The 23,227-nt window shown below is 41.2% G+C and overlaps 1 protein-coding gene across 3 annotated transcripts in view; it reads left to right on the top strand.

Moving 5' to 3' along the window:
* SUCLG2 (succinate-CoA ligase GDP-forming subunit beta) overlaps positions 1 to 23,227 on the top strand; it is a 349,371-nt gene that overhangs the window by 206,290 nt on the left and 119,854 nt on the right. For all 3 annotated transcript variants that reach the window (XM_061618679.1, XM_061618681.1, XM_061618678.1), the window contains exons 7-9: positions 5,558 to 5,654; positions 10,864 to 11,025; positions 18,108 to 18,250. In XM_061618679.1, coding sequence (XP_061474663.1) covers positions 5,558 to 5,654; positions 10,864 to 11,025; positions 18,108 to 18,250 — 402 coding nt within the window. The remainder of the gene's footprint in view (positions 1 to 5,557; positions 5,655 to 10,863; positions 11,026 to 18,107; positions 18,251 to 23,227) is intronic.

Genomic DNA, 23,227 nt, shown 5'->3' on the forward strand with positions numbered 1-23,227 from the left:
GGCATCATCTTAACTTATGTTGTCTTCTCTGTTTTTCCAAAAGCTCATTCCCAGAATTCTGTCATGTCCTATGACGAAGAAATGGAAGCAGTGACCCCTCCCCCTTTACAGGTGAAGGGATGGGACTATCCTTCCTGCTCTTCACATGAATATTTACCATTTGTAATAGCATGTAAAGCCCTGCTCTTAGGTGAAGCTTTATGATGACAGCAATAGCAAGAGATACCCTAGGGGCTATGTGCAGAGTCTACAGATGCCCACAGTATAAAAGCTGTCCATCTGCTTAATAATGGGGATTCCTCTCATATTATATTTTATATATTTATTAAAACTGTATTCTGCCCTTCCTCCCAAAGGAGCCCAGGATGGCAAGCCATAAAACAACAAAGCCATACAAATATATATTTGCAGGATGCTAAGGAAAATACCCCCATCCAATGTAACTAATCCTTTGAAGTTGATGTGAAAATTGCAATGGCTCTGGTATGCATGGTTGATCTTTTACTGATACCATCTAACCCAGCTCTCTTCTGCACTGTTTCTGTTGCTTAGTACTATTTGTTCCATATTTTTAGTGAAAAATAAAGCTTACAGTTTGACTTCTTAAAAAACAAAACAAATAAATACATAACTCCACTCACCAAATGTAGATTCTAAGCATACATTTTGTTCTTTAAGGCTGATCCTTTGTGTTCCAAAATGGAACATGGAATTACAAAACTCCAGATCTGTTTTGCAACTAGCTTAATCTTAATTTTACTGCTCTGGGAAGAGAAGGATGATAAATTGTTTTTTGTGGGTTTTTTGCACAGAATTTCCCATATCATCAAAATGTCACTTTTGTAAAACCTTTGAATTTTTAATACACCACTTCTAATTAATTTCTATCCCAACTGTGCAATTAACAAATGCATAATCATTAAGATGATTAACACCCATTTGAAGATTTAGCAGTATCTTTAATGAGAGAATTATTATTAAATCTTTCTAGCTTTCCATGTTCTAGCACTTAATTATTAGCACAATGCATGAACTGCTTGACTAAACAACAGCTAATATATTTCTTCCCATGTGCTATAACCTTTGCAGTGTGATTTACTGGAGCATGGAAACATAATGGCTACATCAGTATAATCAAAGGTCTATTTAATTTGGTCTTATCATAATAGTTTATATTCCCGGTTAGGTAGAAGGATTCTAGTTAGCTCTACAGTGAAATTCCCCTGTCTGACATACCATAGGGTACTTGTGACAGATTTTGATACGACTTCACAACTTCCTAGTCAATTTGTGGGGTTTTGTGGCTTTTTTATTTCAATTTATACTAAAATAGTGCATTATTATCTAAATTGTTTTCAAACATTGGTGTGGAGAAATTTACTGTACACAGAGTAAATATTTGATTAGATATCATGTGCGTTGAGGGAAATGTTGTTTGTTGTTCAAATGAAAAGCATTTGAGTTTTTTAGTACTGTATGTGTGGCATTGTTAATTCAAGTTAGAATTAGATCCATTCTTCAAAGGCCATGACTGTTGTTCTGTGCACAAAAATGGCTCATGCCAGTGGAAACCATAAACCCCACTGGGATGACTTAAACTGTAATAGATACAAGTGGTAACATCCACAGCTAAAGCAAGGTTGACATCTGCCTATAAAATCCCTGGGCAACTGGAAGGGCCCACTGGTGACGCCTGCCCTTTAATTCCTCCCATCCACCCCAGCTCTGTGCTTTGAGCAGCACCAGGTGGCTAAGTCTAGCTGCCATTTTAATTTCCCAAAATGCCGCTGATGTAGCATTGCTGTGGGATGCTGTGGGAAATTGACATGATGGCATTCAGCCATCCAGTGCTGTCTCTGGCTACTGCCACTATTCAATAGGCCCTCCAGGACCCACCAACAGAGGAGGGGGCCTATCCGAATGCACTTTGCCTAGGGTCTCTCAACTCAGGAAGCTCCCTTATCCTGAGTCAGATCCCTGATCCCTCTAGCTCAATATTCTACACGGACTGGTAGTGTCTCTCCTGGTTTTCAGGCAGGAGCCTTTCCAAGCCCATCTTGGAAGTTTTGGAGACTGAACCTGGGACCATCTGCATGCAAAGCAGATGCTCTACCACTGAGCTATGGCCCTGCCCCTAAAGCTGGCCTTGACATAAGGAGCAAATGCCATTTCAGGGAAGCAAAGAACAGCTATCTGCTGTACCCTTATTTCCTTACTTTTAGGCTGTTTCCAAGTGGATGTCATCATAATTTGTGGAATGTGAAACCCCTTCATTGCAAGGAGAATCACACTTGTCTAGCATTCAACTTTCTGCCTCCAGCAAGTGATGAATCTGTTCTGGTTGTGAGTGTAGTGTAGAGCATCATTGTGTGAGAGTCCTAGGTACCTACTGGCTAGTGTCCATGAAGCTGTTAATGACCAGTATAACATCTGTATTTTCCCCAAGAACAGTATCATTTCTCTGTATGCGTTTGTTGGACTAGGACTGGGAGACCCAGGTTCAAATTCCATTCAGCTGTGAAGTTCACTGGGTGACCTTAGGCCACTTGTTCACTGTCTCAGGCTAATCTACCTCACTAGGTTATTGCAAGGATAAAATGGGAGGAGTGAGAATTATGCACGTCACCCCGGGCTCCTTGGAGGCAAGATAGGAGAGAAAAAAATAGATAAAAGTGTCAGAGTGTTCTTCTACCGTACCACTTCAACAAAGAAGCAATCATGTAGTTCTAAAAACTAACAAAATAGATGAAATATGCCAGCCCCCCTCTCACTCCATGTGAGATGTTGCTATGTCTTTGGAGCAAGGATGGGGAACTTATGACCCTTCAGATGATGTTGGAATGTAACTCCCATCGCTCCTGCCTAGTGGCCATGCTGGCTGGGACTGACAGGAGTTGAAGTCCCAACAGTTTCTGGAAAGTCATTGCATCCCCACCTCTGCTTTAGAGGCAAGAGGGCTCTGGGGACCCTCCAGATTCATAGAATCTAAGATTCATAAAATCATAGAATAGTAGAGTTGGAACGGGACTATAAAACCATGAAGTCCAACCCTCAGCTGAATGCAGGAATCCAGCTTAAAGCATACCCAACAGGTGTACTCCCCACAGCATCCATGCAAAGTCCCTTATGTTTTATCTTATGAACAGCTGCCTCACCGTTGTTTCCTGTTCAACAATTTGTTTCATGGTTGGATTGCTTGGAGGGATGATATGGAATGTGGTAGCGCACACCCTCCCTCTTTCTTCTGCAACACTGACAGCCATCGTCACAGCTACCAAACCTGTCTGCATTTCTCTCTTGCCTCTGAGTTGGCAACTGGAGGCTAGCTGGTTCTTTTAGAGGCCTGCAGTTGCCGCAGAATCTGCAGTTGTTGATCCCAAGTATAGTGAGACATAGGAACAAGCTGTTGGAGAAATCAGTCGTCGTATCCTTGCTCCTGGCTGTAAACCAGAATATTGAAGATTAACTTGAGCCAAGTCTATTTGAATATGTTTAGGCTGATCTTCTAGGGGGTTTTTTTTGTAAATATATGCCATCTGCATAGAAGGTGACCTGTACTTCTTAAAAGTTGTGCAGGTGCCACTTTTGTCACTTTTTCTTTGCATCTGGTCACATTACAATTTGATTGTGAAGCATTACAAACATGCCCTGATTAGATACAAGAGCCAAGTACTCCTTTGCTTCTGGTTGCCTCATTTGCATGTGTCTAGTTGTAAATGAGTGCTGGAAGCGATCTAACTAATGCTCAGAGATCCAGCGCTAGTTTGTCCCCACCAGAATGCCTCAGTACTAGAAAGCCAAGACAGAGAATGCCAAAGTACAGATCAGTTATTTCAGTCATCTGTGGCAAAGTGTCCCTGTTGCTGCTATCATCCCATTTTGTTTTTCTAGGAAATGTGCAATAGTATTCCTTGGCTCAGTGAGAGAGGGGGAAAAAAGAGGAGAGAGATCAGTACTAATTATTCTTGCCATTGTTGTTGAGTAAGGCCTGCACCACTCCAAGTTCATATTATGAAAATTTATTTTGAATTTCGATTGAAAAAAAAAATTGAATAACTCACTGATGTTCATACTGTCTCCTTCTGGGGCATTTCAGAATAACATCAGCCAAAATACAGGTTCATACCCCAAGGAGATCACAGTTTACATTTTGACATGGGAGGAGGCAACAGAGGGAGAATAGGAACAAGGATAGAAGTAGAAGAAAATGCAGAAATGCAATCACATATGTTTAGGCAATTAAAGTAGAGGATGAGGGGTTGGGCAGGTTCTTTGTTGCTAAGATCAGTAAGGATGGATAAATTTTGCTGAATAACAGCATTCTGCCCCATCTTCCTCCAATGCTCAGCCATAGAAAATTGTGTGGTGTGTTCCAGAATCACACATGGGAAATAATATTGTCTCACAAACCTAAAACATGCCCTAGAATCTGCTAAAATACACAGGTTCATTGAGCAGTTAAGCCACAGTGGAAGGGTTTATCTGAAGGGAGAAAGTTTGAAAATTACTGGAGTTGTTGAATCACTGTGGCCCTCCGAATGTTGCTGAATTACAATATATCATCAGGGACTATTGGCCATGCTAGCTGGGTCTAATGGAAGTTGGAGTCCAACAACATGTGGAAGGCCACAGTTTCTTCACTGAGTTACTAAAAATATCTAAAAATGTCGCTCACTCAATCATCCAATTCCCCCTTTGAAAAGATTGAGAGCAAGGGAAAATATACCAGGTTATAAAGAATTTAACTAGAAAATAAAATTTGAGGAACAAGCTGTGGAACTACCTACCTGTAATTTTCAAGGTTGAACACTTAGTGAGTTGTAGTTATGGCAGAGAAGGAGGAGGGGAAAATTAAAAGGAGAAATTAAAAGTTAAATGTCTCTTCTAAGTAGTGACCTCCCTTTTTGCTTTTTACAAAAAATCCGTTTCAGAAATATACAGCTGTTATTTAGGAAAGTTTAGTTCTGGTCATGTGTCAACAGTGCTTCAAAGAAAACAAATAAGAGCTGAGTTCTGAGTGCAAATAACCCAATTTTTCAATGAATGCTTCTGCAGTAAAAGTCGCATTTTGATGTAGCGAGGGAGGGATTATGTATTTTCCAAACAAATTCAGCAACTAATCTGCATTTGTCAGCTGCATATTGCTTCACAGTTTCTGAATTTAGTCTCATTAAGGTAATCACTTTAACTTCAATATCAGCATAATGTATTCATTATGAACTCTCAAACTTGGTTCATTGTGCTTAAATTAAGTTTGTTTGAATTAATGATGGTATTCTTTCTTTCTGCAAAGCCCTATTTACTGCACTGTGAAGAGTGAGCCTCTGCAATATTTGACAGTGTTTTGAAGCAGTGTTCAATTTTCTCTTGCTAAGATAGTGGCCACTGACTTAAAACTAATGTATAGTACTTCCATTTGATAAAGGAACATTAACTCTTTAACCCGTTGTGGCTTCTGTTTCCTTAATGCAAGAAATATAAACATTGTTAGTGTTCTAATTTAGGAAAATTGTCCCCCTCCCTTTTGTGTAATTATGCACCGCTTTCTCAACTTAAGGCTGCAGATCAAATTAAGAAGCTGTACAATCTTTTCTTGAAAATTGACGCCACTCAAGTTGAAGTGAATCCTTTTGGCGAAACTCCAGATGGACAAGGTATGAAAGAGAAAAAAGCAAGGAAAAAACATATATTGATCTAGCAGAGAAGCAAGAATTTCTAAATGAGCTCACAAGTACGGGAGTTCAATACTACAGCCTCATGCCAACATAACATTCATAGTTTTCTAAGAAATCAGGTGTGCCATGGGCACATCCTCTGCCCCTTTTTTTCCCCTTGCCACTTTCAGAATTCCCATCTCCTTTCCAAGGTTTGTCTGTGGTGTATCATTATGTACTCATTGATGTTTCTTTGTGTTAACATTGTTTCACTTATAGCCTTGCCCCAGATGTTGCATCCCCATAACCAGGCCACGCTGGAGCATTGTATATTACACCTGAAAGGGAACCTTTTGCATGAATAGCTGCAGCAAAGCTACACAAGAACAATGTTGGGAGCAGGGCTACATGTGAGTGCCCTAAATGCAGGCACGCTCATGAGTTGGGCAATGGTTAATTCTAAGCAATGCCTTCATAACCATCATTTGAAACCCGCTTTAGTCCTCCACCAGGCTAGTGTAGCATTGAGTTAAAATAGCCATTTAGCCCTCAGCTTGAACTTATCTCCCTTAGTGGATATTTAGTTATGGAAGGCATTTGTCTATTACCGTTCTTGTTTACATCATGACAGTTTCCAGCAGTTAGTTGCTGCAACCTTTCAAATAGCCAAATATCCCTTTTCCATAGATTGTCCATCCTCTCTCTCATCCTTGCATTTAAAAACTATTGTTATTTTTATTTCTTTATTTTCTCTTTTCTGACACAACACAAGAGTGAAAACTGTGATGGGGATATCTGTGTTTCATGTTTGTAATAAGGAATGCTCAAGGGTGGGAGGCTGTATCCAAAAATGCTGCAGTAGTAAGTTTCATTCTCTTTCTTTCTAAACAAAGAAACAATAGTAGTCAAATCCCAAGAAACCTGTGGATTGAAGCAACATCCAAAATAGAAGTGTGTGTTTAGGGAGAACAACCTTGTGATTCTTTATTTAGGGTATTTCCAGTATTTATAGACCACTTTTCGCCATCAGTGGTTACCAAGCAGTTTACACAACAATCAATAAAACAATCCCATCAATCAAAGTAATATGGTATGTAAAGTAAAAACCACATAAAACCGCAAGATGCATAAATAGGCATAATACAGCTTACTTAAAATGCCTGCTGGAATAGAAACCCTTGAGGTTGGTCCAGAAGCTGCAGCTGCTGCAAAATGTGGTGGCGAGACTGCTCACTGGGGCAGGGTATCACCAACATGCCACCCTGCTGCTGAAAGAATTGCACTGGCTGCCCATTTTCTACCGGGCCATGTTCAGGGTTCTAGTTTTGGTGTACAAAGCCCTATACAGCCTGGGACCAGGATACCTGAAAGACCGTCTTACCCCTTATATACCCAGTTGATCACTGCGCTCTGCAGATGAGGGCCTCCTGCAGATACCATCTCTGTTATCTTTTCGGCGCCTATTGAAGACTTTTCTCTTTCAACAAGCCTTTTAAGTTGAGACCTATCGCAGACCTATCCCCGTCTGTGTCTGTGTTGGAATTGCTTTTAATATATATATATATTTAAAAAACAATATGTTTTTTAACCCTTTTAAAAGATTTTTAAAGCTTTTTAAAAAAAATGTTTTTAAAGTTGTTTTGTTTTACTGTATTTTAAGGTCTGTTTTTATGATGTTTGGATGTGTTTATAGTGCTTTTGTTTGCCACCCTGGGCTCCTGCTGGGAGGAAGGGCAGGATATAAATCAAATAAATAAAGTAAAAGTATTTGTCAAGCACCTGACCTTCAACAGGGAAGGGGGTGCTGTCTGATCTCAGCTGGGATATCCTGGACTCAAGTAGTAAGGGCCTTGTAAATTAAGACAAAAACCGTAAACGTGTTGAATCAGGTTTGTGTGTATTTGTGTGTGTGAGTTCCGACTCATAGAGAAGCTCGGAGGGTGATAACTAGAACTAGGGCCTTCTCAGTGGTGGCCCCCGAACTCTGGAACAGTCTCCCTGATGAAGTGCGCTTGGCGCCGACATTACTGTCTTTCCGGCGCCAAGTCAAAACCTTCCTCTTTTCTAAGGCATTTTAATCTAACTTAATTTAGTTTTAATATGTGTTGTAATTGCTTTTAGTTTTCTTATTCTTTTACATTGTTGTTGTATTTTACTATGGGATTTTTGTATATTTTTGCACTTTGTTGTACACCGCCCAGAGAGCTATGCTAGTCGGGCGATATAAAAATCTAATAAATAAATAAATAAATAATATGTAGGATGTGACATGAGTTGCTGCTTAAATCCTTCTAGCCAGAACCGTGAGTAGCATCTAAGTAAGAAACCCCTAGAGGGCCTCTAGTGGACCAAAAGGTGTAAGCAGAAATATATAAATATAAATAGATAAACCCAAATAAGTGAGAAGCCCTGAACGGTTCCATTGATTTAATTTTTTTTCTGATATCTTTGCTCTCAAAATGCAGAGTTGCAGTCAGTTGTAGTGTGCACAGTTATGAGCAAATAGCATAATCTTGACCAGTAATTTGTATCTAGTAAATAAATCCTGCAAACAACTTGCTACATTAATGAATAAAATAGAATATTTGGAGCTTTAGAATGAAAATCTCTGGTTATGTAATGGCTCTCGTAAAAGCCATGGATCCTTGGTGATGCAGGAAATATAAATTTCCCTTTGCCTTAAGGTTCCATTCCTTTGGACAAAGAAATGAAATAGAGTAAAGTGACTTGAAAAAAAAGTCATAAAAATAATTCATTTACTGTAACACATGACAATAATTCAGAGATTGAATTATAGTCATGATCAAGTGTGTGTTTGTTTTATGACTATAATGTATAATAGTCAAATTAAACTGAATTATTGGGGGAAATGATTAATGATCAAAATTTACAAATGTTACCTCAGTACAGGAGCTGCTGCTCTCCCCTCCCCTCTAAAAAAAATCCCTGCAGCATTTTGAATAGATTTGTGGCACTAGGAACAATACAATAAAAGAAGAATGTATTCTTTGTAAATTACTGCATTAAACTTTACAGCTGGATTCTAGGTGTTTTTGAGATATACTAACTGCATACAAATTAAGAGTAGATCCCCGTTAGTAGATAAATGTGGTAAGCCCCATTAGCATCTAGGAAATTGTCAATCATACTGCATGAGATTTTAGCCTCATACTTGCACTTTTAACAGTTTTCCATTCCTTTCACTGGAAAGCTGATATAACAAATTGTTGTGGGTAGATTGTATCCCAAGATCCCAGCCCCAATCTAGAGATGATCATTTGGAATTGTTATGTTGCATGTGACTAGAAACCTGGAACAATGAATATATTTGCATCTGCATTTCAAGACTGGTTGTAGAAGCCCACATATATATCCTGCACTTAAGTTGGAGATGTTATTGGGTGCTTTGTATCCATATGTACATCCATATCCAATCTACGAGTGTGGTTACTCATGGAAACCTGCTTCCTTTTTCAACCCTTCTATCCTTGATTGAGGTGTCTGCCAAGAGGCAATTTGTGTGCCTCCTTTGTTTTCCCCCTCTGCTTATGAAACCCTGGATTAAATTATTATTTTCATTTTACAATAAAGAGAAATCAGTAGCATTAAAAATACATGAAGAACTGTGAGTGAAATTTGAAATATAATCTTAAATAGGATATAAGTACATAAATTCTAATGTAGGGGAACAGGAGCTTAAATTCAAGATTAAAAGGACTGTTCTAGATGACCCAAAGAACTTTCAGCAGTCTCCGACCAACTCAGCATGAGCTTTTTGTCAAGAACAAGTTTACTGTGATATTTGTTCAAAAGAAAAATGCATTTGCATAATCTATCAGGCATGTAACAGTGTTCTTTTGATTGTGGAAACTGCTTTATAAATATCAGTAAGTGGGCTTGTTTCTGTGCTATTTTGTAGTCTTGTTCTTGTTAAAGACAAAAGTCTTTGGACATTGGACAGGTGTGTCAGGAACCCTGTTAGTGGCATAGCCATAGACACTAGGTCACATATGGGAGGTCCATTTTCTGGACATTGGTGAAAGGAGAAGCTTCTTATTTATTCATTACAGTGGCAATGTACCAATTAGTACCTCACAAGATACCTGCCCGGCCTTAACTCAATTTTGTATTACATCAGTTCTAACAATAATCACGGTTAACACTCATGAAGTTCCCTCTTAATTATGGAAGCAGCCTCAGATCCTGGTTTCAAATCTTGGCTATGAGAGCCCTGCTTAACGTTGGCAAGAGAAACTGGAGCCAGAAGAGTGCATCCTCATGGCTCCTAATGTTCTGTTGTGTAATGTGCTTTTAAAACTGCTGCTTGTTTACTTTTAGCTGCTGTTGGGGGACTTTATTCCTTTTGTTTTGTTTTTTAGATTACATTTTGTCTTGTTTTTATGATTTTTATTTTTTATTTATTATTACATCTATATCGCACCTTCCCACCAAGGAGCTCAATATGGCATACGTGATTCTCTCCCACTCCATTTTATTATCTCAACAACCCTGTGAGGTAGGTTAGGCTGAGAGATTGTAATTGGCCCAAGATTGCCCACTGAGCTTTATGGCTGAGTGGGGCTTTGAACCTGTACAAGCTGCCTTGTGTACTTTTGTAGAATATCAATAATAATGATAACAATGGTGGTAGTGGTGGTGATTGATGATGATGATGATGATGTACAAAATAAAGTTCTTTTCTGACAATGCTTTTCTCTGACTCTCAGATTGTATTTATTTGCCTCTCTGTGTGGGATATATTAAAATAATCATTTAAAGACTATATTAACATAATGTACCAGAGCTACAGCTATTGCAGATTATAATTAATTACGTGCTATTAAACTTTGTTATGCCAGTATGTTGAGAACATTTGGTGAAGACTGTTCTATTGAGTTTCCATTTTCTGCTTTTATTTTCATTGTGTTCTTTGGCATGCAGGTGTTGCAAGTCTGACACATCCTAGTTTAAGACTCTGACACCTGGTAGGCCTATGGCAAATTGAGTTTTGATGTGTGCTGCTCTAAGTCCCTTAGGCCTGTCTCCGTATAATTCAGTGGAAAAAAATGTGCATTGATTTTTCGGAGATCAGGAACATGCACTCTCAATCCTAAAAATTATGGTGCTTAAAAGTATGCAACTCTGTTTCAGGTTTGGAACTAACCACTCAATAACTCTAATGTATCAATTTTATTTTCCTTTCCTTTAGTTGTGTGCTTTGATGCCAAGATAAACTTTGATGACAATGCTGAGTTCAGGCAAAAAGATATATTTGCCATGGATGACAAATCTGAGAATGAGCCTATAGAAAACGAAGCTGCTAGCTATGACTTAAAGTACATAGGCCTGGATGGAAACATTGCCTGTTTTGGTGAGAAAAAAAATATTAATACTATACATTTCTGGTCTATATTCAAAAACCATATGTGCAATATCACACACCCAAAAATATTCTGATTTGTGCTTCCCAACAGCAGCTTTCCTTAAACATGGCAATTTCTTTGGAAACTAAGGGAGTTGCAAAACCACCGTGCATGGGGGTATTTTGTTCTTAACAATTCTACCGAACACACACAAGCCACTGATCATGTCTGAAGTTTGGATCCCCAGCCTCAATACATAAATGGCTGTGTATTTGACATAACCATTGGCAACCTGATCAGCTTGGAGACCGCATTGGAGACCTTTGAATATTAGGCAGGCGCCATCTCTGCTATCTTTCTGGCACCTTTTGAAGACTTTCCTCTTTCAACAAGCCTTTTAGGTTGAGACCTATCCCAGTCTGTGTCTGTGTTAGAATTGTTTAATATGTTTTTTAATAATGTTTTTAACCCTTTTTTAAAGTTGTTTTTTTAAAATGTTTTTAATGCTGTTTTGTTTTAATGTATTTTAAGATCTGTTTTCATGATGTTTTAAAGTGTTTTTAGCGCTTTGTCTGCTGCCCTGGGCTCCTGCTGGGAGGAAGGGCGGGATACAAATTAAATAATAAATAAATAAATAAAATAATCATACCTCAACTTAATAAGCCAAGATTGCCTGCTCTGGATGGGGTCATACTCCCTCTGAAATAGCAGGTTCGTAGTCTGGGGGTGCTCCTGGATCCATCTTTGTTGCTAGAGGGCCAGGTGACCTCCGTGGCTAGGAGTACCTTTTACCAGCTTCAGCTGATAACACAGCTGCGGCTGTTTCTGGACCGGGATAGCCTGACCACTGTTGTCCACATACTGGTAATCTCTAGGCTGGATTACTGTAATGCGCTCTATGTGGGGCTGCCCTTGAGATTGGTCCGGAAGTTGCAGCTGGTGCAAAATGCAGTGGCAGGACTGCTCACTGGGGCAGGGTATCGCCAACTTGTCACCCCGCTGCTGAAATGGCTGCCCATTTGCTACTGGGCCAAGTTTAAGATTCTAGTTCTAGTGTAGAAAGCCCTATACAGCTTGGGACCAGGAAACCTGAAAGACCATCTTACCCCTTATATGCCCAGTCGATCACTGTGCTCTGCAGGTGAGGGCCTCCTGCAGATACCATTTTATCAGGAGGTTCGTTCTGTACAACATAGGAAACAGACCTTTAGTGTGGTGGCACCTACCCTGTGGAATTCCCTCCCCTTAAATATTAGGCAGGCTCCATCTCTGTTATCTTTTCGGCGCCTATTGAAGACTTTCCTCCTTCAAGAAGCCTTTTAAGTTAAGAGCTATCCCAGTCTGCGTCTGTGTTAGAATTGCTTTTAATATGTTTTTTAAAAACCTTTTTTCCCTAAACAATATGGTTTTTAAAACTCTTTTTATTTAAGATGTTTTTAAAGCTTTTTTAAAGAATGTTTTTAAAGTTCTTTTGCTTTAATGTATTTTAAGGTCAGTTTTTATGATGTTTTAAAATGTTTTTACTGCTTTTGTTGGCTGCCCTGGGCTCCTGCTGGGAGGAAGGGCGGGATATAAATTAAGTAAGAAGATAAATAAATAAAAATAAGATATAAATGAGCCTTATGGATGTTTCAACAGCCCTTTTTCACAAGCTACTGAACAAACAAGGAAGTCTCCAGTTAGCTATTTTGTCTGAACCAGGAAACAGTGGTTAGCATTCAGATGTTGAAGTTGGCTTAATATCCTGGCTTGTTCTGAAGCTGTTAACCATAGTTTCCCAGTTCGGACTAAATGGGAAACTCGTTAACTGAAGACTTCCTAGTTTGTTTGCCTGCTCAAGTGTAGGAGCTGCATGCGAAGCCAAAGGCTCATTCATATCTCATCTTATTAAGCTGAGGTGTGATCGCCCGAACACAGCCACTGAGTAACATTAAAAATGTATTCCAGACCTGTTTTTCACATTTAAGCCGCATGCAGTTATTATCATTGGCATATACTCTCCATGAATGTCAAAGATGCCAAATGATAGTGGATGGATATTTTACTTACTCTTCAACCATTTCTGAAATTGCCACCCATGTATCCAAAAAGTTGCCAATCTTTGAAAAGTAGCAAGAACTCTAAATAACAAAAGAAAAAGCAATTACTTCCCCAAGGGATCTAGGCATTATGTTTCATTCACATTAATGGAACTATCATTTGAATTTAGAATGTTTTCTTTCTCACTTCTTGCATGAAACATTATAAAAGAAAGTGTGCCACAGAGAATGAATGCCCCACCTTAAGTGTTTGTGTGCACACATAGACCCATGCACTGGATCCCCCCTTTTTCTCCTCCCCACCCCCGCTAGACAGCTGGTCATTATGTTTTGTTGGAAACCATTCCCGGCTCCCCTGAAGATTTGGGAGCAGCTTAGGCCTCAACTAGATTTCACACTGGCAATCTGTGATAAGAATTTTTCACTTTTTTAACATCAAAGCAGCCATGTGGGACTATTTATTGATCAGGGAAATGGGGAGTGGACTTTAATTATTTCCTTCCTTGCCATTTCCCCAATCTAAATCACCTTTCTCTCAAAACTAATATTAGCAATTTGGGTTTGGGGGAAGATAGATCATATTAGCCCCCATGCAGGTGTTTTGTTACTAAACAAAGAAAAGTGACAGATCTCACATATGCCATGTCTGGTTTGGCTCTTAGTGAGAGGCATGGAACTGCTTTTGGAGGTCTTAATCATAATGCAATTAACATTTTAAAAGATTTGTAGCTCATTAAACGAATAGCACCATTAAATCATATGCCTAAGACATCCCATGTGGATGTCAGGCTCCTGTTCACTTTAAGCAAAACCCATGTGGAATTGCATCTTATTCAAGAAGAAGAAGAAGAAGAAAAACTTACTTGGTAGAGAAGCAATCATCTTAATGTGCCAAAGTATTTTCTTCTATCTCACCCAGATGAGTTAACGTATTTGCAACGCAGGCAGCATTTAATGTACCAGAGGTGCCAGCAATTTTTAAAATAAAAACTAAAGCTTTGTTGTCAAAAGAATATCCAGTGGGAATTTGATTGAAAGGAGAATTGGGTTTTTAAATATTTTCCAACAGAGTGTCAGCTTTATGCCAAAGTTAATGAAATTAGACATGACCCATAAAACTGCCAAGGGAATTAAGGGATCAGTGGTAAGTGAAGGAGACATTACATGGGGTTTCTCCCAGTTTAAGGATATGTTTTTGTTCCTAATCCCCAGAGAAAGTATATGTAAGGTTGGGACATCAAAATGTGAAAACATCATTATGATACGCATGATTAAAATTATGCTACATTTGTTAGGTACTAATCAATTAAAATACCCTATGAATGAGCCTCATTTAGCCTGCAAGTCACATGAAGTCCCCAAGCAAGGTTTGGCTTTTGTTTTCTTCCTAGCATCCGTCAGGGATGCTTTCATTATCTATGCAAACCAGTGGAGACTGCAGCAAAATATTGCAGTATATCTCCTTACCCTAAGAGGAGTGTTGTGCCACTGTTTCATATTTGTTTTCCTCCCCTAACCCCACTGTGCCATCTAGTACTAAAGGGCTCATGATTTGGGGGGACTGCCAACCCTGAATCCAGTGGTGCAGCTAGAGTGAAACCAACAGAGCCAAAGTTTAGGGTAGCCTTTCCCAACCTTTGAGTCCCCAGATGTTGCTGGACTACAACACCCATCAGCCTCAGCCAGCGTGGCCAATGGTCAGGAACTATGGGAACTGTAGTCTAGGAACATCTGGAAACCCAGAGGTTGGGAAAGGCTGGTCTAAGGCCCTGAAGCCCAGCCTGCCCCCAAATGATCACCCAGAGTGTGGCAGATGATTGGCTGGAGGCAACAGCAGACAGGCCTTATGTCAGCACCTGGGCCCACCCAGGCTGTCACTGGTCACTAGAGCAGCAGCTGCTGCTTCTGCTTCTTCTACTTCTACTACTACTACTACTACTTCTACTTCTACCCTGACAAAACCGAGGTACTGTTTGTGGGAGACAAGGGAAGGCTGGGGGATGTGGACCTGGTGCTCAATGGGGTACGATTGCCCCTGAAAGACCAGGTCTGCAGCCTGGGGGTCATTCTTGACTCCCAGCTGACCATGGAGGGTCAAGTCTCGGCTGTGAGCCGGGCAGCGCTGTATCAACTCCATCTGATACGGAGGCTGCGCCCCTACCTTCCCAACCATCTGCTCCCACCGGTAGTACATGCCCTGGTCACCTCTCGCCTAGACTACTGTAATGCGCTCTACGTGGGGTTACCCTTGAAAACAGTCCGGAAGCTGCAACTGGTACAGAATGCGGCGGCTCGTCTGATTAAAGGCAGCCGCCGGCAAGATCACATCACTCCAGTGCTGAAGGAGTTGCACTGTTTACCGGTTGCTTTCCGGGCCCAATTCAAGGTGTTGGTTCTGACCTTTAAAACCCTATACGGTTTCGGCACAGTCTATCTGAAAGAGCGCCTCCAACATCATCAGGGATGCCGCTCAACATGATCAGCCTCAAAAGGCCTTCTCTCTATCCCACCAGTGAAAACAGCTAGACTGGTGAGAACTAGGGAGAGGGCTTTTTCAATTGTGGCCCCCACTTTGTGGAATTCCCTCCCAAATGATCTCCGCCATGCCCCCTCTATGATGCGCTTCCGCCGGGCGTTGAAGACCTGGCTCTTCAGGCAGGCTTTTGGGGTGGGTTAGGTTTTATTATTATTGTTGAGATTTTCAATGTTTTAATGTATTTGTATGCTTTTATTTTGTACATCGCCCAGAGTGGCTGGACAGCCAGCCAGATGGGCGACTAATAAATTTAATAAATAAATACTACTACATGTATAGTCTGGTGGCCAGCCACACACATATACATGGTTACCAGTGCTCTTTTAATAATGTTTATTTTAAAAATACATTATCCTTTTCTGCAACAAAATGAGTTTATTCCCAAGTAAATGTTTGTAGGATCAGGACAGTTGAAGCAAACCATTGTATTTCTCTAGTCATTGTTGTGATTTAAGTGAGCTTTTAAAATTTGAAACTGCACCTGCTCAGGGTTGGTTGGTTTGTAAAACAGAGTTGGAAAACTGTTGGGTTTTTTTTAGGTTTTTAATTGTACTGAATCAGTAACACATTGGAATTTTAAAGGGGGGGCGGTAAGACTATTAAGTTCAGGGTGTAAAATTACCTACTGCATGAACCTGAGCAGTTCAATTGCTATATTGTAGATGGAGGGAGGGGTATCACTTCTGAAGGAGGTTTTTTTTTTAACCTTAAAGAAGGGGTGGGGAACCTTTCTGGGGGGCATATGCCAGTGGTAGGCAGGGCCAGAGGCAAAAGCAGGATGAGCAGTGAATGTGAATTTCACCTTTTTTAAAAATAGTAGGCTGGTTTTTATCCACACCCACCTCTCTATCCTCCATCCAGGCAAGCAACAAGTATTATCAGAGTTGAGAGACACAATCCAGCTAGCTAAAAACATTCACGGAGGATGCTTAGTAGGGCCAGTGAGGAATGTGGCCTTGAGAGAGTCCCAAGGGCCGGACAGAGATGCCTGGAGGGCCGCATGTAGACCCCAGGCCTGAGGTTCTCCACCCTGCCTTAAGAGATAGATTCCCCTGACCTCAAAGCATAATGCTATAAGTTGCTAAGGGCTTAAAGTGGTCCATTATCTCCTTACCTCTTCTCCTCAATTGCCCTTTTTTGACCAGCACCTTCAGCATTCCGTAGCTCAGCTGCCTTCAACCCATAGACTTAATTTCCAGAGATATACAATTAGCCTGACGGCTAGTCCCATTACATCCCTTTTTCTTTTCCTCTCCCAGGACAGAACTGCCTATAGAAAAGGAGTGCCTTATCGCATACCATCCTGACAGCACTCTCAAATCAGCAGCTGACGGCCATCTCTTGGCTCCCTCCTTGTCAGAGATGAAGGGGGAAACTACCAGAGAAGGGGCCTTTGTCACCTGTAGCATCCCGTCTCGTGGTCTCCTTCTCCAAGAAGGGTCATCCAAAACCAACACTGCTTTCTTTTAGGCAAAATCCTCCATTTTATTTTCCCTGCTTTTTAACTTTTACACATTTCAAAATCTTGCCAATTTCTCTGCTTTATTCTGCTAGTTTATCTTTTCTTATATGCTTTCATTGTTTTGATAAACTGCCCCAGAACCAATTCTAGTAAAGGATGGTATATAAATATTTCAAATAAATAAAATAAAGAAATCCAGGATTTTTGCAATGATTGTCCTGTTCCTCACAAAGAAAAGATTGCAAGAAAGACAAGCTTCATTTCTGGCATTTATTGTGACCACAGAAGAACAATGAGATTTTACTGTTGCATTTTCTCATTCAGTTGAGGAATTTTTCCTTTCATTTACAAACCTTTTTACATAAATAGGCCTTCAAGGATGTAGAAACCATTGTCTTATTTTTGGCTGTTCTCTTGCTTTCAGACTAATAGTCACTTGACCCCTTGAGTTCACTGTTGGAAGGCAAGATGATTATCTGTCTATTTCACATTGCATCCCACCCTATCTCCTTGATATAAAGTGTCTAAAGTTTTAAAGTACCACCCATTTTGTGTGAAGCCCCTCTTTTCCACACACAACTGGGCCCATCGCTCCCTACTTCTTAAATAATGCATATATTTAAACGGAAAAGGTTAGCACCCTTGCCCTTCCAAATATTGTTGCTCTTTTTCTTTCAAACAGAGATAAGTGGCTAGTTAAGGAGACAACAGAAGGATGCCATGTGGCTCCCTCTGTGCCTCTGGAACATACTTTCAGTGAAATGTGTGCTATTTCACAGAATTTAGTTCAGTATAAACATTGGAAGAAAACAAATCAGTAAATAGCAATGTAAGACACCAAATATTGCTGATAGTTTGTGCTCATGCACAGTAAACCTGTGAGTTTATCTCTTTTACACCCTGTTTCAGAGGATATTGTTATTTACAGCATTTTTATAGCGCTCTTTAACCATAACTTCCCTGGGTCGTGGCATTGGCACTTTTTAAACTACATTCATACAAGTCTGCATTTAACCATTTTAAAATACAACTCTCTAACTCTTTTAATTACAGTCAATGGTGCTGGGCTTGCTATGGCAACCTGTGATATAATTTCCCTTAATGGTGGAAAGCCTGCCAATTTTCTGGATCTTGGTGGAGGCGTGAAAGAAGCACAAGTGTATCAAGCATTCAGATTGCTCACTGCTGATCCTAAGGTAAAATCTGTTGACTTTGCACGGACAACCTCTTAATGCAATTATATGTTGTCGTCATAAAGCCAATAATGTACTTTAAATAGCATTGAATGCATCAATTCTCTGAAGTTGTGATAATTCAATGTCTCATTTGCTCAGTCTAGTTCAGATACTAGGTGTGAGTCATAATAGCTCAATGGTAGAGTGCAAGTTTGCATGAAGGACTATTTAATTCATATAAAAACAGTTCCTATACTGAGGGGAAAGGTCATAGGCAGGGGCCTGGTAGCTCTGCGTGCAAAAAGTCCCAGGCATCTCCAGTTAGGGCTGAAGAAGATTCCTGTCTGAACCGTGGAGACCCACTACTGAGCTAGATGGTCCAGTGGTCAATCCTGGTAAAAGGAGTTTCCTTTGTCATACTTCCCCTGAAAGGTTTGTTACTCAGACCCCAAACCTGCAAGATAGAACTATGTACAAAAAGTAGAGCTCTGTGCATCTTGCTGTATATCCCCATCCATATCACAAAGTTAATCCATGCCTTATTGATCCATCTAAATGCTGCTTTTGATACAAATTGTAGACCGGCATCTGCATTCCTGGCCATCAATCGTTACATGCAACTGAGTTGCTCACAACTGCAGCCTGATCAGGGAAGTCACTGTGTTAGGGCACCTTCTTCTAAAGATACCTCTTCAGCTCAGGTTTACAGTATAACACAAAATCTGCCCTCTATCCCAGTGTTTTGATTGCTTTAGCAGCACAACCAAGCACCTTTTCATACAACCACAATTAGATGAAATCGTATTTATATTTGAGATGCAACTGAATTGTATTGCAGCATCGTAATGTAAGCAAATTGTGAGAAAGAATTCATATCTAAAACTGAGCAGACATTTGACCCTTTTATCCAGAGCCTTTGTATTTTGAAGCTAACAAGCCCAGTAAAAAGGCCGTGCTTCTGTGTGGTGTAGTGGTTAAGGTGTTGGACTATGACCTGGGAGACCAGGGTTCGAATCCCTATACAGCCATGAAGCTCACTGGGTGACCTTGGGCCAGTCATTGCCTCTGAGCCTCAGAGGAAGGCAATGGTAAACTCCCTCTGCATACTGCTTACCATGGAAACACTATTCATAGGGTCACCATAAGTCAGAATCGACTTGAAGGCAGTCCATTTTCCATTTTCTGTGCATTCCTAGTGGTATGGGAACCATTTCCCTATCATAAGCTCCCACTCTGCTGTGATTCCATGAACGTCTGAATAGAGAACATACAGAGGCCTTTTTCACATACTGAGCGATCTATTTCCCCAGTGATGTGATGTCATTTCACTGAGGAGTGTATATGAATATTCTAACGACATGAGGACGAAAAGCATAGGAGTTCTACCTGATGGGCACCATTCCTCATATCATGGTGCCAATCAGGCAGGAAAGACATGATCGGGTATTTATACACATTGCCCCAAAGCCTGGAATTGCACCACAGTGAGAAGCAGTCCCTATGCTGGTGTGTGTGTGTGTAAACAGGAACATGATCTGAGCCAGTTGGGCAAGAATGACCAATACGCCTGTGTATTTTCCAGATTCCAATAATTACTACAGCTGTGTGGTATCTTGCCATGATTCAAATGATAAGTGCAAGGGGGGCCAAAGAAGTAACATGGGTGGATTTTTGCACCCCTTGTTAATATCACCATCTCGGAAACATTGGGTTCAATTCCCAACTTTGCCAAGACTTTTAGTGGCAAATTAATCAAAGGAGCTGGTATATTTGATCATTTCATAGTGTCTATGCTGGATTTTTTTAATCTGTCACAATTTTATTTAATTATTCTGATTTCCTTTTATCTGCTGCTTTTGTTTTAGTATTTCATGTTATCTGTTTCAGTTAATATTATCCACTTGCTTCCCCCACACACACACACACATTCTGTTCTCGAAATCAGGGGAAACGCCTCTGCCACTTCGAGTTTGCTCCTCTGCCCCTTTGTTCTCTTTCACTCTTTCCATTTTTACTTTCTTCGTTCTTACTTCCTGCTGCTTTTCAGAATATATCTCTCCCTCCCTTTTCTTTTCCTTTTTTTAAAAAAATAAAACATCCCACTGAACAAGTTGGGCTTTTGACATCTTTTGTAAAATAAGTGTCGTACTAAAGACTGTGTCTGCCCTTGGGCACCTTGCTAATAGGAATGTCAGGTCTTGACGGGTAGGTACAATTGGAGCCGGTGGCTTTGTCCACTGTAGATTTCAAATCAGACAGAAATTATTGCCATCATCCTTTAAAAAAATAAATTAACCTCCTTGGCTTCGACTGTGTCCCTCTGCACACCAGCTATTGTTCCCTGAGTTTTTGTTTTTGCTCTTTTTTAAAAAAAAATACAGTTTTCTTTCAGTAAGGTGCTTCTGAGCTTCTTGTCCCTTGGCCCTGCACTGTGAGACTGATCTTAACCTTTTATCCTGGTGCCACTGCTGCTGCCATGGGTGATGTTGCTTCCATGCCAACAGGCCATCAGAGAAATAATGTTACCTTTCACTTTCTGCAGTAAATTATGAGAGATATTGGGGTGGGGAATTAACTCAGAATTTCCAAGGATATATTGCAGGTATATCCCCTGTAGGATGCACACCTTAACATAGTGAGGGGGTTTGAGAGTATTGAAGAAGCTGAGAGCAATGCCGTCAGGAGTCTAGACCAAGAGACCAGACTCCTAGCAGGAGAACCCAAGGCAGAATGGTCAAAGCTGAGACACCAGACTAAGATGCATCCAAATGCAGAGGAAAGCAATGGTAAACCACCTCTGAATACCTCTTACCACGAAAACCCTATGAACAGAATATCCAAAATGCAACACGAGATAGTGCTGGAAGATGAGACCCTCAGGTCAGAAGGCACTCACCGAGCTACTGGGGAAGAACAAAGGACAAGTACAAGTAACGCTGTGACTAATGACGCCACTGGGTCAAAGCCGAAAGGAAGCCCAGAGGCTGATGCGCACAGATGCAAAAGAAGAGTCCAGAGTTGTACGACGCACACAATAGGAACATGGAATGTGAGAAGCATGAACCAAGGAAAGCTAGAAATTGTCAAGCAAGAAACAGAACATATCAACATTACAATACTTGGCCCTCAGGACATGGTAGGGTCATCGGTGGCCCGTTGTAATGAGTTTGCTGGACACTTCCAGAATAAGATCTTATGCATCCGCCGGGACTTAGACTCTCAGTTTATAGCAGCTGATCCTAATGAGGTGTCCAGAGCTCAGTCTTGTCATGTTTTACTGGATGAGTTTCAGTTGGTTCAGCTCGAGGACGTGGACAAGGTGCTTGGACAGGTGCGTGCTACCACTTCGGTACTAGATCCTTGCCCTTCTTGGCTTATAAAAACTAGTAAGGATGGAACAGCTGGCTGGGCCAGGGAAGTGATAAATGCCTGTTTATGAGAGGGAGTTGTCCCTGGCTGTCTGAAAGAGGCGGCAGTGAGGCAACTTCTGAAAAAACCTTCCCTGGACCCAGAACATTTCAACAGCTACAGACCAGTAGCGAACGTTCCATTCCTGGGCAAGATCTTGGAACGAGTGGTTGCTAGCCAGCTCCAGGCGCTATTGGATGAAACCAATTATCTAGATCCATTTCAATCGGGCTTTAGGCTCGGTTTCGGCACTGAGACAGCCTTGGTCGCCCTGTATGATGACCTATGTCGGGAGAGGGATGGAGGGAGTGTAACTCTGTTGATTCTCCTTGATCTCTCAGCGGCTTTTGATACCATCGACCATGGTATCCTCCTGGAGAGGCTTGCGGAGCTGGGGGTTGGAGGTACTGCTTGGCAGTGGTTCCGCTCCTACTTAGCGGGTCGTCTCCAGAGGGTTGTGCTTGGGGAACATTGCTCGACACCGTGGGCTCTCCAATGTGGAGTCCCGCAGGGGTCAGTTCTGTCCCCCATGCTTTTTAACATCTATATGAAGCCGTTGGGTGCGGTCATCAGGAGATTTGGAGTGCGTTGTCATCAGTATGCTGATGACACGCAGCTCTACTTCTCCTTTTCATCTTCTTCAGGTGAGGCTGTCAATGTGCTGAACCGCTGCCTGGCCGCGATAATGGACTGGATGAGAGCTAACAAACTGAGGCTCAGTCCAGACAAGACTGAGATGCTGCTGGTGGACGGTTTCTCTGACCAGATGGTGGATATACACCCTGTCCTAGACGGGGTTACACTCCCCCTAAAGGAACAGGTTCATAGTCTGGGAGTTGTTTTAGATCCTTCCCTGTCACTTGAGGCTCAAGTATCCTCGGTGGCACGGAATGCGTTCTACCAACTTCGGTTGGTAGCCCAGCTACGTCCCTATCTGAGCAGGGAGGACCTAACATCAGTGGTACACACTCTGGTAACCTCGCGATTGGATTACTGCAATGCGCTCTACGTAGGGCTACCTTTGAAGACAGTTCGGAAGCTGCAGCTTGTGCAAAACGCGGCGGCCAGATTGATAACGAAGACCAAGCGGTCTGAACATATAACACCTGTTCTGGCTTGCTTGCACTGGCTGCCAATATGCTTCTGGGCCAGATTCAAAGTGTTGGTTCTGACTTATAAAGCCTTACACGGACCACAATATCTGCTGGAATGCCTCTCCCGATATGAACCTGTCCGTACACTACGTTCTACATCGAAGGCCTTCCTCCGAGTTCCGACTCAGAGAGAAGCTCGGAGGGTGGTAACAAGAACTAGGGCCTTCTCAGTGGTGGCCCCCGAATTGTGGAACAGTCTCCCCGATGAGGTGCGCTTGTCGCCGACGCTGCTATCTTTTCGGCGCCAAGTTAAAACTTTCCTCTTTTCCAGGGCATTTTAATCTAATTTTAATCTTATCTAGTTTAAATATCCTGTAATTGATTTTAGATTTTCATTATTCTATATGTGTTTTTGTTGTTTTATTATGGATTCTTATCGTATGTATTTTGTATTTTTGCTGTACACCACCCAGAGAGCTATGCTAGTGGGGCGGTA

The sequence above is a fragment of the Rhineura floridana genome, chromosome 3 (assembly GCF_030035675.1).
Source record: "Rhineura floridana isolate rRhiFlo1 chromosome 3, rRhiFlo1.hap2, whole genome shotgun sequence".
NCBI lineage: Eukaryota > Metazoa > Chordata > Lepidosauria > Squamata > Rhineuridae > Rhineura > Rhineura floridana.